The sequence below is a fragment of the Nestor notabilis genome, unplaced genomic scaffold (genome assembly GCF_000696875.1).
Source record: "Nestor notabilis isolate BGI_N333 unplaced genomic scaffold, ASM69687v1 scaffold5819, whole genome shotgun sequence".
Taxonomy (NCBI): domain Eukaryota; kingdom Metazoa; phylum Chordata; class Aves; order Psittaciformes; family Psittacidae; genus Nestor; species Nestor notabilis.
This window is the reverse complement of record NW_009944302.1, coordinates 16,003-31,922: the sequence shown is the minus strand read 5'-3', so window position 1 is coordinate 31,922 and position 15,920 is coordinate 16,003. Positions and strand designations below refer to the sequence as shown.

General features: G+C 47.5%; 1 protein-coding gene across 1 annotated transcript in view; it reads left to right on the top strand.

Moving 5' to 3' along the window:
• The first annotated feature begins 259 nt into the window (after positions 1-259).
• Positions 260-15,920, top strand: part of LOC104411849 (ras-related protein Rab-6A-like) — a 22,124-nt gene continuing 6,463 nt past the window's right edge. Inside the window, 5 exon segments of the mRNA XM_010022380.1 lie at positions 260-319; positions 5,083-5,136; positions 6,440-6,545; positions 8,911-9,022; positions 9,691-9,784. Of these exon segments, the coding sequence (XP_010020682.1) occupies positions 290-319; positions 5,083-5,136; positions 6,440-6,545; positions 8,911-9,022; positions 9,691-9,784 (396 nt within the window). The 5' untranslated portion in view covers positions 260-289.

Here is a 15,920-nt window from a genome sequence, read left to right as displayed (position 1 = left end):
TCAAATCATGAATGTTTGAGGGTAAAACTGATGCTCAGGAATGATGCAGGAGCCAGCTTTCTTCAGATAAAAATGTGCCTAATAGTGTCTTCACAGCTGTGAAGTCCAGTAACTGCTCTTTTGCTTGTAGGAAGTTTAATTGCACAGTGCGGATCTCTTGGACACAAAGCAAAACTCCTCCTGAAACTGTTTTTAAATCATTTGCTTTGAATTTACACTGAAACTGTTCCTTGAACTGTGTCTTTTCTTTCTTCTTTCAGTGGGGAAGACTTCCTTGATCACCAGGTTCATGTATGACAGCTTTGACAACACCTACCAGGTAAACTCATCTATGTTATTGTCTTCTCTAAGGCCCCTCTGTTGCCACGTCTTCCACTGCAGGAAGAATACATTTGATTAAAGTGGGTAAGAGTTGGGACAGTGACCAAATTCTTACCTGTGAGATCTTTAAGCTTCATATTTTAACCTTTCAGAACAGCATTTTGCTGTTGGATGCTGCTCATCTGCTGTGGTTTCAAAGGACAGGCTCTTAGTTACAGCCAAGTAATAGCAGTAGTTAAGTCTTCCAGGGTGTTTCCTTTCCCCAGACCATCACAGATCTAATGTCTCTGTGGGGAAAATGTAACAGGTACCCAGCTCCTTTAAATCAAGACGACAGCTGAGCTGCAAGACGTTCTGCAGTGGGTGAGCAAGGACTTGCAGAGCAGGAAGCAGTGAATTGTGAGCCTGGGGGTGCTTTAGGACAGTATTTTATGCTGTCTGTTGGAACAAAGACCAAAAACCTGGTTGTTGTGCATGTCCCCATCTCGTGACTGCTTGTTTATTTATTACTGAAAGCAGATTGGGTTGGCAAGGCTGGGGCTGGGGCTGGGGCAGTGGTTGTCTTGTATTCCAGTCGGCCCTGTAGCCCCCTCACGGCTTTGTGTTTGGTGATAAGTCATAGAATCACAGTATCTCAGAGTGGTTTGTTTTGGAAGGGACCTTAAAGCTCCTCCAGCCCCAACCCCTGCCCCGGGCAGGGACACCTTCCACTAGAGCAGGTTGCTCCAAGCCCCTGTGTCCAACCTGGCCTTGAACACTGCCAGGGATGGGGCAGCCACAGCTTCTCTGGGCACCCTGTGCCAGCGCCTCAGCACCCTCCCAGGGAAGAGCTTCTGCCTCAGAGCTCATCTCAGTCTCCCCTCTGGCAGGTTAAAGCCATTCCCCTTGGCCTGTCCCTCCATCCCTTGTCCAAAGCCCCTCTCCAGGTTTCTTGTTTCCAACAGCTCCACGTCCCTCTTGTGTTGTTGCCCAGAGCTGGATCAGGACTGCAGGGGGGTCTCACGAGTCCATGGAGAGGGATCACTCCTGGTACATGACACACCACCAAGGGCACAGCTTTATTCCAGGTGTTTGGTTTCCTTGACTCAGTACAGAGAAGTTCTTGTTTGATTCACAAATGCCACTTTCATAAAAAGAGCTTATTGATAAAGCTACAGGGGTAAGAGCCAAATTCCTCTTATGTAGCAGCAGCAGAAAAACTAATGGACAGCAGAGGTTTTAATAAACTGCAGCTTTTGATTTTTACACCCTGAACCCAAATAACCTTGTTCAAATTTTGGGTTGGGGCAGCTTTCAGAAAATAGACATTCAAAATTCATCAGAAGTGTCCTGAAAGAGCAAATCACCCATCAAGTAACCTACAGCTACAGCTGACAACGTCCATGGTTTGATGGACATTGTCAGTCAAGCACTTGCCTTTGAGAGGTCTCTAAATGATGCTGAGCATGGACAAATCTGTGTTCTGGTTTGACTCTAACAGCTGCTGTGGTTTGGGCTAAATCACTGGAGCTTTTAGGACTCATCCTTTCTACCAGCTACAGCAAAACAGGACCTATCACCTCAGCAATGACTTCAGTCAAATAGAGGTCTTTGGATGAGTGACACTACAAGAAGTACATGAACACCCAAACTAGGCTTGCATCAGTGATAGTTAAATTGGGGCTCTCTTGCAAGCCCTTAAGACTTCTTCCTGATTCACACATTCATTTTGGAATCATTTTGTATATTATGTCAGACCAGCTTCCCACGGAGACAGCTGAATTATCATCAAGCACAGAGGGTCAAACCTGTTCAAGAAGGAACTAGGATGTAGATCCAGAGAGAAAAAGAGCAGACCTGAAATTAAAATACTGGTGGGGGAAAAAACCCCAGGTGAAATAAAAGAGCTGCTTTCTCTGTCCATGTAATTACAGTGGGGAGGATTTGAAAGGATGTTTGCGCCCTTGGGAGCAATGATGTGTTCTTCAGCCCTCCTACACCACAGCAGCTTTGCTTCTCCTGTGGTTGAGTGAAAAGTACATCTCATTGTGCCCAACTCACCTGGCAGAGCAGTGGGGAGGTGCTGAAGAGACAGTAGCTCATGAAGGGGTGAAGAGGTTTAAATGAGATACCTGGACACCAAGAAACAGAAGAGTCACAGCATTATTCTTACCTTTTTCCCATTCCCTCCTCCTCCCACCTCCCTAAAGAACCCTTCACATTCATCAGGGAACAGATTTTTCTCAGCTTGGTGGATTCAGAACGTTACCAACTGTAACCAAGTCATGAAGCCTGTTCTGCCTGGAGCAGACACACTTGGTGAAGCTCAACTACTTTTATAACTTGGCATCTTTTCAAGCTCAACCTGAATTCTAGGAGCTGGCAACAATGACTGATCTCCTAGGACTGTGGAGAGGAACCTTGGATAGCTTGAACTGAGCTCAAGGGAGGGGATCCTGCCCCTCTGCTGTGCTCTGGGGAGACCCCCCCTGAGTCCTGATCCAGCTCTGGGGAACAGCACAAGAGGGACACGGAAGTGCTGGAGCGAGGCCAGAGGAGGCCCCGGAGCTGCTGCGAGGGCTGGAGCAGCTCTGCTCTGGAGCCAGGCTGAGAGAGCTGGGCTGGGGCAGCTGGAGAAGAGAAGGCTCCTGAAGGGGACACCTTAGAGCAGCTCCAGGGCCTAAAGGGGCTCCAGGAAACCTGGAGAGGGGCTTTGGACAAGGGATGGAGGGACAGGCCAAGGGGAATGGCTTGAACCTGCCAGAGGGGAGACTGAGATGAGCTCTGAGGCAGAAGCTCTTCCCTGTGAGGGTGCTGAGGCGCTGGCACAGGGTGCCCAGAGAAGCTGTGGCTGCCCCCTCCCTGGCAGTGTTCAAGGCCAGGTTGGACACAGGGGCTTGGAGCAACCTGCTCTAGTGGAAGGTGTCCCTGCCCGGGGCAGGGGGTGGAGCTGGAGGAGCTTTAAGCTCCCTTCAACCCAAAGCACTCTGATTCTGAAAACAGAGTAACAACAATTCCTTAGTAGACAGTGGCTTTGTGAGGGCAGATGGATTAAGAAGTCTTCTCATACGTGGTCCCATCTATACCATCTGTAGTGTGGTCGTCTCAAGCATTTATTTTGTTCTTGCCCTCATTAAATTTGTGATTGGGACTTAGTGCCTCACATCATGGTCAGAGCTTGCTGAGTTGCTGCTTGTTCCATGTGGTGCTCAGCATTCCACAAGCAGGTTAAACCTGCCTCCACCTTAATGATGGTAATTAGCTTAGTGTAATGTCCATGTATTTTCCCCATCAGTGAGTAGGCTTTTCCACTACTCGTACCTTGCACAGCTCTTTACAACTGATCTGTAAGGATCTGCCAAGGATTTGCTCCTTCTGTCAGATCGTTACAAAATGCCTCTTCAAGTTGCCTCTTAGTGAAAGTCTGGGATACACCAAGTGCTTGAATCCACTCCTTGATAGTGTTCTTACCTGTGTTGTGGGCAGAACAATACATGTGAACAAACACATTTGGCTCTAAGTTATTCCATGTAATTCTTAAAGCTTGTGAGGGTTTAGGTGAAGAGCCATTTCACAGCTTAAAGGTAACAAACCTGCTCTATGTTCTTCTCAATGCAGTTAGCACTCATACCTATTCCCGGGCCTAAAATAAGGTTTGTGCTTGGCCATTTCCCATGCTGTGAGCTTCCCAAGTGCAGGAATCTCGCTGACCTGACACCTTTCTGCATGGCATTTAGATGTTCTCCAGGCATACAGAGACTTCAGAGCTCCTGCTGCTGTGCAGCTGTGTGGGAGGGATGGCACAAAGTACAGGCTGAGGCAGGTTTTGGGCTTTGCAGCTGATGTTCCAGCTCCTGCTGAGAGCAGAGCAAGTCTGAGCTCCAGCCGTTTGGCTGCCAGAATGAGACCCTGACATGTGTGCCGGGTGTGGGATCTTAAGGGGGGGTTGTAGGTTTTCTTCTGGGAAGTGAAAGTGGAAAGACGCAACGAAGAATAGAAGCATTTCTGAGGCAATCTTCCGAGGAGAATCCACTGCCAAAACAATATAAAACAAAAGCAGAAGGGAAGCATGTTGTTGGATTAGTCTTTTGAGGGTTCTCGTATCTGCCTTGCAGTTTCAGTGTCATGGAATCACAGCCTGGTTTGGGTTGGAAGGGAGCTTAAAGCTCCTCCAGCTCCAACCCCTGCCCCGGGCATGGACACCTTCCACTAGAGCAGGTTGCTCCAAGCCCCTGTGTCCAACCTGGCCTTGAACACTGCCAGGGATGGGGCAGCCACAGCTTCTCTGGGCACCCTGTGCCAGCGCCTCAGCACCCTCCCAGGGAAGAGCTTCTGCCTCAGAGCTCATCTCAGTCTCCCCTCTGGCAGGTTCAAGCCATTCCCCTTGCCCTGTCGCCCCATTACATTAAGGTAGATGAGGATACTGGGCAGTCAGGAAGAATATGGTGTGCTCTGATGCCCTTGTTCAGCTGAGGGACACTGACTTAGGTCATTTGCATGAGAATCCTTGCTGATACCCATCTGTATTAATTCGACTGTCAGTGTGAAGAAGCTGAAGTTAATATTAACACCTTTTTGTGCTTTGAGACATTGTGCTGGTTATGGATATTAAGGAAACTGCTTATCAAATCTTACTGGTAGAGTTTTATCTTGAAAGCAAGAAAACCAGTGTATTTTTCTTGCAGAGATGCTGCATTCCGAGGTGGCAGGAATGTTTCTGCCCTGGAAATCATCACCGCTGTTCTGACACTTTGTTTAAGAGCTCTTTTCCTTTTCTTACAGGCAACAATTGGCATTGACTTCTTATCGAAAACCATGTATCTGGAGGATCGAACAGTGAGTAAGAGTTTTGTGCCCTTCTCTATGTACAGTAGGAACGAGGATCAGCATCTGTTGTAATTGTGCAGCCCACAGTTGTGAGATCACTTGGAAGCACAGACAGAGCACCATGTACCAGCTGCTTGCAGGCTGCCAGGGGCTGTGGAGACAGCTCCCTGCTCTGTCTGAGGCAATGGGAAATCACCTCTTGGTTCCCGAGTGCCATTGACATGTGGCAGAAGGTGCTCTAGTGTCATCCTCTTTGGAGAAAGAGATATGGATAGTATGAGGGGTGCATAATGATGGGAATGTGGAGGAGGGGACCACGCTTATCCCTTTCAGGTTTTGATGTCACAAGACAGAAGGATAAAGTACAAATGTTTCTAGTTAATAGCTCAATATTAATATCACTGGTTTAAAAAAAAGGTTGCCTTTGATAGTAATCCCCAAACACGCTTGTTTCTCAGCTCGGTGCAGTTCTAGCTCCCCAGTGAAATGACTCCTGTGTGAAAGCAGTCCTGTGGTTTCAGTGAGCTCACGTTCTTAATGAAGACATTCAGAGTTGTGCTATTTGCAGAAGCAAATTGTGCAGAGCTGCAGAAGCTCACGGGCTTGCAGAAACCCCCAATCAGTGTGATTGCATTGAAAGTGCTTGAGCAGCGAGATGTTCTTTCCTTGCCCATCTTGCCATATGTGTTGCTTTTAGTCTATCCTGCCTTTTCCTTCTGAACCTTGATGGTAAGAGGCACTCAGCCTCACCTAGGTGAATATTACTTTGTGGTGTGGCTCAGGCTTAAATAGAGAGTGATAATGTTTTATCCTCCTTGATAAAGAAGCACATTAGAAGCTTTTCCAGTGCTTTGACTGGAAGAGCAGTGAGAGGCTCTTCCATTAGAGGGATGATGGATGTGGTCTGATTTTTCCACCTCCAACCATCCTCCAGGCTGCTGGAGGTGCCCTGGGTGAGGATAACAGCGGAGCAGGAAAACCTTGAGTAGGCAGAACCACAGGTGAAGTTTTCCTGTTGGTGCTCTCAGTTTCAAAGCTGAGCAAGTTTATTCCTCCCCTTTTGGAAGTCTTTTTTCCATGGCAGAAACCCGAGATAGCTGCACATCCACCACTTTGGCTCCTGCTAGTGCTTGGGAGCGCGCTCCTTGGGAAGCTCCCACTCATCTGCATGATTATCATTTTTATTTAGCTTTTTTTTTTTCTTTTTTCCTTCCTTTTTTTTTTTCTTCCTTCTTTTCCAAAGTAAAATTTCTTTCTTCTTCTTTCATTTTTCGTGGCAGTTTGGCTTTTTTTCATTTTCTCCCACCCACAGATCAGGTTGCAGCTGTGGGATACTGCGGGTCAGGAACGTTTCCGTAGCCTCATTCCCAGTTACATCCGTGACTCTGCTGCTGCTGTAGTAGTTTACGATATCACAAGTAGGTATTTTGCACTGGCTTTGACCTTTGTTCTTATTTTTCTTGCTTGTTTGACTGATTTTGTTAGGTACGGTTGCAATTATGGGACACAGCAGGTCAAGAGCGGGTCAGGATTTTTTTCAGGAGCTTGATTCCTAGCTACATTCGTGACTCCACTGTTGCAGTTGTTGTTTATGATATCACAAGTGAGTGGGGGGAATTCTGCATTTCTAATCCTCTGCCCCTTTTCATCCTTTAGCTTAGCTTTGCATGTCCTATCACAGTCATCTGCTTGTTCCTCATTCTAGCATGACAAACCAAGGTGTTTTCTTTCACTCGAGGCCACCTGATTGCTGCTGTTGTAATGTGTAAACTGTCTTCCAAACATGAGTTTGTAACCTTTTCCTATCACATTCTCCTCAAGCCTTGAATCCTGGCTGGTCTTGTTGCACTCTCCCCTCTTTCATTTGCTTTTTTTGATCATAATATCACCATGACTTTTGGTCTCAAACACCTGAATCATGTTCATAGATAAGTGGATTCTGAAATGAGAGACTTTGCACTGATAGCTGTAGCTTGCTTCACTCCATTTACCCTCCTCCCCACCCCCCCCCCCTCCCCCACCCCCCTCCCAACAATCTGGGCATGGGCTGGGGGGGGAAATGCATTAACATCACATTTTCATTTTGAATCAGTCACCTTCCCAATCTGCAATATGGAAAACTTCACCACTAAGCCCTTACCTTTAACAATTGCTCTTTCATTTCTTACTAAGGTATGTACATTTTTGTGAACTAAAATATTAGTGCTGTTTTCAACCCTTCTCTTTCTGTCCCTCCCCTCAGTCCAGAGCCCCCTTAACTTACCAGCTTTCTGCATTCACAAGCACCACAAATACTGGTTTAGGACAATTAAACCTTCAGACACTTTAATTCTAAACCAGAATTGACCACGAGCAATGGCCTAATTCTGTCCAAATGCAAAAGTACTTGTCCTTCGATTTATAGGCACTAGAAGATTGCAGCAGGAACATGGGTCTTACCTATTAAAGCTTTAATTGTTAAAAGTAGCACTTTTATTCGAGCTCAAAGCACAGATTAGCTGTGAACTTTGATATATTTTTACTGACCTGGCAGATTCGATATTGCCAAGGAGTAAAGAGAAGAATTAAAACACTGACAAGTGATCAAGTCTCAACTGTCCCCCACACAATATATTACTATGCAGCAGAAGCCATTAAAACAGTCAATACTCCTCAGGAATTGCTGCAGAGCCTCCCCTTTTTAAGGACTGAAAACTACTCTGGCAGCTTAGCTGCTCGGTGTGTCGCTACCTGGCAGATGCTGAGCTCCACACAGCTTCTGTACAACTGGTTTTTCCTTATGGGATGCAACTTTCCTAACAATAAACAGTCTCATTGGATCATTTTAGCTTCCTAAAATTCTTATGTTGCAGCTTTTAAGGAGAAATTGTAGAATCAGAGTGGTTTGGGTTGAAGGGAGCTTAAAAGCTCCTCCAGCTCCAACCCCTGCCCCGGGCAGGGACCCCTTCCACTAGAGCAGGTTGCTCCAAGCCCCTGTGTCCAGCCTGGCCTTGAACACTGCCAGGGATGGGGCAGCCACAGCTTCTCTGGGCACCCTGTGCCAGCGCCTCAGCACCCTCACAGGGAAGAGCTTCTGCCTCAGAGCTCATCTCAATCTCCCCTCTGGCAGGTTCAAGCCATTCCCCTTGGCCTGTCCCAACAGGCCCTTGTAAATCATGAAGAAAAAGTGTCTGTGCATAGGTTATATTTGTATTTCTGGTTCTGTGCAGCTGATTTGGGAACTATATTGAGCATTCAGTGGTACAGGAGTTGTTAGTGTGTTAAATAACCCCAATATTCCCTAGAGAACATCCTGAACCTTGCAAGTTAAAAGTGATTAATCTGTAGAAAACATGTGGCTGGTATTAAGTACTCTCGAGAAGCCATGAACCTGTAGGAACTTCCTGCTGTAGCTACACAAGTCATGAGCAGTGTAGATGCAGTATCACATCAATCCCCTTTCTCTCTATACGCTATTTTATGTTGAACTAAACCAGAAGGGAACTTGTTTAAACCTCAGTGATACTCAGTTTAAACACTGCCAGAACCATGCTCTAGCTCAACTCAACTCCCTGGCTTTGAATTCACTTGTAGTGAGGTGAATTTGAAGCTCATTTGAAATGAATGCCAAAGTTTTCCTATACTTCAGTGTGGGAGACTTAGGGTTTCACTTGCTGATTCTTCATCACCCTGTTATGCCAAGTCCAGAGACTATGAAGCTTTCATTTGGGATTTAGAGCTGTGTTTACCCGGGATCTGTGAGGAACTCCTGCAGTGACAAATCCTCTCCCTGTTCTCTGTTAGATGTAAACTCCTTCCAGCAAACAACAAAATGGATTGATGACGTGAGAACGGAAAGGGGCAGCGATGTCATCATCATGCTGGTGGGAAATAAAACAGATCTAGCAGATAAGAGGTATGGAGGAATCCCTCATCTTTAACTGCTCTTCTGACCCTGCTGCTCTTTGCTCCTTGACAGCTATTGTAAAGAGAACATTGGCATTTGTATTAGTTCCCAAAAGCTGAAGCTTGTTTTGACTGTGCTGGAGATGGCTGTGACTAGAGCAATCTTAATTGTAAATCTGCTTTCATTTGGTTAAGCACAAGTTGCCAGTGAATGAGTTGAGCAACTGTCACCAGCTTGTTCAGGATGACAGAATGGAATGTCAGCTACAACCTGTGTCAGCGCAGGAATAAACTGGAATCCTTATAACTATTCATACTTAATACATTTGCTCAGCTATCAATGATAGGTGAAAGTAATCCTCCCTTTGGGAAACTTAAGTTGGGCATCTTCAGCTTTTGCTGCAGTTGCTGCTGCTTCTGGATTTATGGTATTCATAGAATCCTAGAATAGTTTGGGGTTGGAAGGGAGCTTGAAGCTCCTCCAGTTCTAGGGATGGGGCAGCCACAGCTTCTCTGGGCACCCTGTGCCAGTGTCTATCTGAACATTAGATTAAAAGCATGAAATGGTGTCAGAACTGCAATGATACAGTCACCTCATTGGGTTGAAGACAAAAGTCTTCATTTTCAAGGTGTCTCTGTGGGGTTTTTTTATTCCTAATTGTGTGTTATCTTCCCCAGACAAGTGTCCATTGAGGAAGGAGAAAGAAAAGCCAAAGAGCTGAATGTAATGTTCATCGAAACTAGTGCAAAAGCAGGATACAATGTAAAACAGGTGAGTAACCACAACAGGCCCAAGACTGCTTCTGTTAATGCACCATTGTGGAAACAGAACTTCCCCGGACATTGGGAAACCTCTGCAGAGAGTCTCAGAGGGACATTTGTAGTCCACATACCACGAGCAACATCTCGGTGTTGAACTGTTCAGAAGAGGATCCCTGATTTTACAGCAAAGGGCTTGGAATCTCTTTCCCCTTAGAAAAGAGGAGCTGTTTAAGAGAAATCCTTCCTGGATTTTTGATGTTACAGATTCGGCGTTTTAGATTGAAGGGATTAAGGCATGAGCCAAAAAGTTGGGGGAACACAGGTTTGAGGACTGTTTCTGAAGCCAGTTCAGTGAATGAACATGGGCACAGCAGTCAAGGAGGAATGTGGTGGCTTAAATTGCTTCCACTACACAGTGAGAGTGGAAACTGGTGTCTCCACTCTGCTGGAAGACCCTGAAATGTGAGTGAATGTTCCTGGGGGGCCAAAGCTGTTTACTTCTGGTAGGTGATGAGTTGCTTTTGAATTGGGGAAAGCAGGGAGAGGTCTTCAGGGCTGGTGCAGCTGCAACAAAACTGGGGTTTACGTTGTGAGCTTTTACGTTGTGACCTGGTAGATGAGGGATTAGCACTTGGGTTAATGAAGGTAAATCACTTGGCAAGCAGCAAACGGGTGAAAGCAGTGAACACTGAGGAACTGATCTGGTGTTGACAGGGAAGAAATGGTGTTTGGGCTTATGAGTTGTGTATGTAAATGTACTTCCCAGAATCCCAGAGTGGTTTGGGCTGGAAGGGACCAGAGCAGAGCTGCTCCAGCCCTCGCAGCAGCTCCGGGGCCTCCTCTGGCCTCGCTCCAGCAGCTCCACGTCCCTCTTGTGCTGTTCCCCAGAGCTGGATCAGGGCTGCAGGGGGGGTCTCCCCAGAGCACAGCAGAGGGGCAGGATCCCCTCCCTGAGCTGCTGCTCACACACTGGGGGTGCACCCAGCACATGGGGGGTTCTGGGCTCAAGCACACACTGAAGCCGGGTCATGGGGAGCTTCTCCTCACCCAACACCCCAAGTGCTTCTCCTCAGGCTGCTCCATCCAGTCTCCCCCAGCCTGTGTTTGTGCTGGGATTGCCCCAACCCAGGGGCAGGACCTTGCCCTTGGCCTTGTTGAGCTCCATGAGGTTCCCATGGTCCCACCTCTCCAGCCTGTCCAGGTCCCTCTGGATCCCATCCCTTCCCTCCAGCGTGTCACTGCTCCACACAGCTCCGGGTCATCAGCAAATGTGCTGAGGGTGCTGGATCCCACTGTCCATGTCACCAGCAAAGATGTTGAACAGGATCAGTCCCAACAGCAACCCCTGAGGGCACCACACATCACTGGTCTCCACTTGGAGACCACAACTCCCTGTGTGCGACCATCCAGTCAGTTCCTTATCCACTGAGTGCTTCATCCATCAAATCCATGTCTCTCCAATTTAGAGCCAAGCATTCCCAGCAAGAGGCAAGAGATCTAGGGGCGAGATTCCTAGCAGATCATGAATTGAGAGTGAGTGGTGTCCATCCCTCCTGACTCAGTGCATAGTTGGACACTGCTGCTTCCTTGATCTAGCAATTTCCCACATGGAGTCATGTCCCATAAAGCATTTGCTCTTATGGAAGGAGGAAGTGCATTTGTTCCTGGGCATCCCCACAGAGCAAACACCTTCACACATACGTGTGTGTACATAACCCCACGTGTATTTCCTCTGTAGTCCACAAACAGTTTGTGTGCAGAATTGTATTAGAGGTGCTAAAACAGGCTTAGAAATTACTTTGTGTGTTGTAGACAGGACTAAAAGGTCTGTTATTAAAATGTCTCTTGACTTTGTGTATTAGGAGCAAAATTGTTCCCTACATAATGGAGTAATGAGACGTGTTAACTTAGTGCTGTGTTTCAGTGCATTAGGGAGTGTGCAAGTGTCTGGTCCCAGGGTCCCCAATTATCCTGCCACAACACAGAGGCTGGTTTGTAATTAAGGCTTGGATTCCATGCTGGAATTCTTAGTGTTCACTCAGACAGGGGGGTGTGGACCTGGCTGAGAGGAATGATTCACAGCTTGCTCTGGGTTGGAAAGGACCTTAAAGCTCCTCCAGCTCCAACCCCTGCCCCGGGCAGGGACACCTTCCACTAGAGCAGGTTGCTCCAAGCCCCTGTGTCCAACCTGGCCTTGAACACTGCCAGGGATGGGGCAGCCACAGCTTCTCTGGGCACCCTGTGCCAGCGCCTCAGCACCCTCACAGGGAAGAGCTTCTGCCTCAGAGCTCATCTCAGTCTCCCCTCTGGCAGGTTCAAGCCATTCCCCTTGGCCTGTCCCTCCATCCCTTGTCCAAAGCCCCTCTCCAGGTTTCCTGGAGCCCCTTTAGGCCCTGGAGCTGCTCTAAGGTGTCCCCTTCAGGAGCCTTCTCTTCTCCAGCTGCCCCAGCCCAGCTCTCTCAGCCTGGCTCCAGAGCAGAGGGGATAAGAGGACAGATCTTGTATTGCTGCGACTTCAGCCCATTCTGGCAGAAGGTTCTGTCATTTACTAAAACACGTGCTTTGTCAAGCTACCACAGCCTTCGTCATGAGGGCTGGGAGCTCCATTTGATCCATGAGGAAGGAACAAACTTTGCCTTTTTGTGTTTCATGCTGAAGCCATTGGGGGATTTTCCTAATGAGATTGTGAGAGCATGAAGCCATTTCTGTAGCTGCAGCCTCACTTGCTCGCTCTCTAGAGACAACTCTTGGTTGTATAATGGAGGTCTAGACAAATCATGCCTCTGATTTTAATTGCCAGATTACATGCTGCAAGACTGCTGCTGTGAGAGAACAGGGTTGGTGATGCAGCTCCAAGCAAAACAGAGGGGTGGTGGGAAGCTGGATGCTGATTCCTTCCGTTGGGTGGAAGATTTGGTGTTGTGAGACATAATTCTTGTTCTTTGTTAGCATCAAGAAACAGGAGTATCTAAAACCTGCATCATAATTCAAGAGGGTACTTGATGTAATGTGAAATCTTGTCAGAATGGGACCAGAGGATAGATTTTAAGTGACCTCATTCTCTGTGCACGATATTGAACCACAAAGACACGGGTGGTGATTGAACAAGAGCTAAAAATGGATTTTTCTGCTGAGTTTGGATCTCGTGTTGCAGGCAGGGATTGGGATTTGCAGGAACTTCAAAGCTCTCCTGTACTGCAGAACATTTGGAACACTCACTTTTCATTAGTTTAATAAGTAACTGTTGAAACAGTTCCCAAAGGAGAAGACTTTTAATAGCATTAGTTTCCCAGTTCTGTTTCCTTGCAACTTCTCTATCGATTGGTTTGAGTTTGTGTTACTAACTTGTCAGGAATTCTTCCCTAATGAAATGGGAGCAACTACATTGCTCTGCTCTGCTGAGACCCCACTTGCAGCGCTGGGTACAGTGCTGGTGTCCTCAGCATCAGGAGGACATGGAGCTGTTGGAGCAAGTCCAGAGGAGGCCACGAGGATGCTCAGGGGCTGGAGCAGCTCCCGTATGGAGACAGGCTGAGAACATTGGGGCTGTTGAGCCTGGAGAAGAGAAGCTGCTGGAGACCTCAGAGCAGCTTCAGTGTCTGAAGGGGGCTACAAGGATGCTGCAGAGGGACCTTCATCAGGGACTGGAGTGACAGGACAAGGGGGGATGGGTTCAAACTGGAACAGGGGAAGTTCAGGTTGGATCTAAGGCAGAAGCTCTTCCCTGTGAGGGTGCTGAGGCGCTGGCACAGGGTGCCCAGAGAAGCTGTGGCTGCCCCCTCCCTGGCAGTGTTCAAGGCCAGGTTGGACACAGGGGCTTGGAGCAACCTGCTCTAGTGGAAGGTGTCCCTGCCTGTGGCAGGGGTTGGAATTGGATGATATTAAAGTCCCTTCATCCCAAACCATTCTACAGATCTATGATTCTTCCCATAACCTGTATAAAATGTCTCTTTAATAAGCCAAAGGCAAATTTGACCTTCCCTATACTGTTAACTTCTACCCACAATCTATTCAGATGCTGCAGGGCAATCACTGCCTGAGTTAATTTTCACACAGGAGTTTTGATTCCAAATGAAAACTCCTGTGTTTAATTAACAAAATTATTATAATCAAGTTTAAAATAATCAGATTATTTTAGATACCAGTTCCAGCTTTTGACTACATCTAGTGAAACACATTGGTGTAAAAATTAACATTACTTTATGCCAGATTTCAAATACTCATGTCAAGTTGAGTCTTAGACTGGTTGTTAAGTCATTGGCCTGTCCATCAGGGTATAGGTTCAGATTTAGCAATGGCTTTAGGAGCTTTGACACTGAGTGTGACTGAAGTGTGTGGCTTAGGGAATAGGAACTGGTTTGGGTTATTCTTCCATGTGTACTTTACCTGCCAGTCTGAAAGTTCTCAGCTTGTCAGGGCTTCACTTGCAGCCTCCCTGGGCAGTCCAAACCCACTGACGCACACTGTTGTTCCCAGCACAAGATCCTGCTGCTGGATCGAAATCCCAGCACTGGGTTAGCGGTGTGGAATGACACAGGTTAACATAGAAGGAGGCTTGGGATGAAGCTGAACCCTCCATCCTCCATTGTTGGCTTCTTTGCATTTCCACCCGCTTCCCTTTGAGGTTTTGGTTTCTGTGCAGTGTCTGATGTTGTCTCCAAGTGGGGTCTCACCAGAGCAGAGGTCACTGGGTGCTGCTGAAACCAGGACATGGCAGACTCTCATTTTATGACTTCTCTGGCATTTCTTTTACCCAGAGACTGACCCGATGAGCTGCTGGGACAAGCCTCATCTCTCCTACTTGCTCATTGTCACAGTAGATAGTAACATACAGCTGCTGGGTACCACTGGATCTCTTAATGTCACCAAGTCCTGTATACTCCCTGATCCTCCTTGTTTTGGGGAGGGAATGTTGAAGGACGAATGAGTGGACGATATTCCAGAGTAAAAATGGTGCTGAAAGTGTTATTCTGGGGTTAAACTGATGCAGTAGAGGGGGAAAATACTGGTTTCTGGATCCTGCATGTTTCAGCAGGCTGATTGCCAGGGGAGCCCTAAGACTGAGGAGGGAAGTAGATAACTTGCTTCATTGAATGCAGACAATCCTAGACTCTGACTCGTTTTATTTGTCAGCCCTGAATAAGCTTTAAAAGCCTTTCAGATTCCTGCTCTCCCTCAGCAGCCTGTGTTTCAGGGAATCTCATTGTTAGGTTCTGTGTTTCATGCCCAGAATATGTCAGCCTTCATTTTGCTCTCTTGGAGAGAGGAGGGAGAGCCCTGAAGACCTCCTTGGAGCAGTACCTGGCGCTCTCCACGCTGCTCACAAAGAGCCACAGGCTCGATGTGGGATTTGGCAGACAGACTTTCTCACGGCAGCTGCTGAAGGCCCGTGGCCTCTGGAGTAACCCTGTTCTCACAGAGCTGGCTGCATCCCCCAGCTTGGCTCTTTCTCCTCTTGTCCTTTGATTCTTGTGTGTCTGACGGGCAGGAATTACTCTGTGAGTTGCATTGCTCCCCTCAGAGAATGAGAATTAGGGGAAGGGTTTTGTTTGCTTTGCATTAGGAAGCAGGTTTCTTGCCTGGCTTTTCCCTCTGGACAGTGATTCTCCTCTCTTTTCCACCCTGCTGCAGGAGTGGCACACTGAGAACTGGTTTATGCCTCTGGTTGGTTGTGCCACTGATCTGGTGGGGATTTAGTGGCTGGAGGAGGAGGAGAGGCACAGGCTGCAAATGAGGGAAACTAATGATGAGAAACGAGGGTTTGTCTTGTTTTTCAGGGTTTAATCAGGAAGGAGGCTCAGGATTGAATGCTGAAAGAGACTCTGTGTGGCTTTATTCACTCACACGGCTGTATTTTGTCCCTGCCTGTAGCAGGGGGTTGGAAGTGGATGATCTTTAAGGTCCCTTCAACCCAAACTAGTCTATTCTGTGGTTTCACTCCTGCCTGTCCTGAATGCTCATCAGTACATGTGCTTTTATACAGACACATAGGCACAAATGTTTAGACATAGAATCCCAGACTGGTTTGGGTTGAAGGGACCATAAAGCTCCACCAGCTCCAACCCCTGCCCCGGGCAGGGACACCTTCCACTAGAGCAGGTTGCGCCAAGCCCCTGTGTCGACTCTGGCCTCGAACACGGCCACGG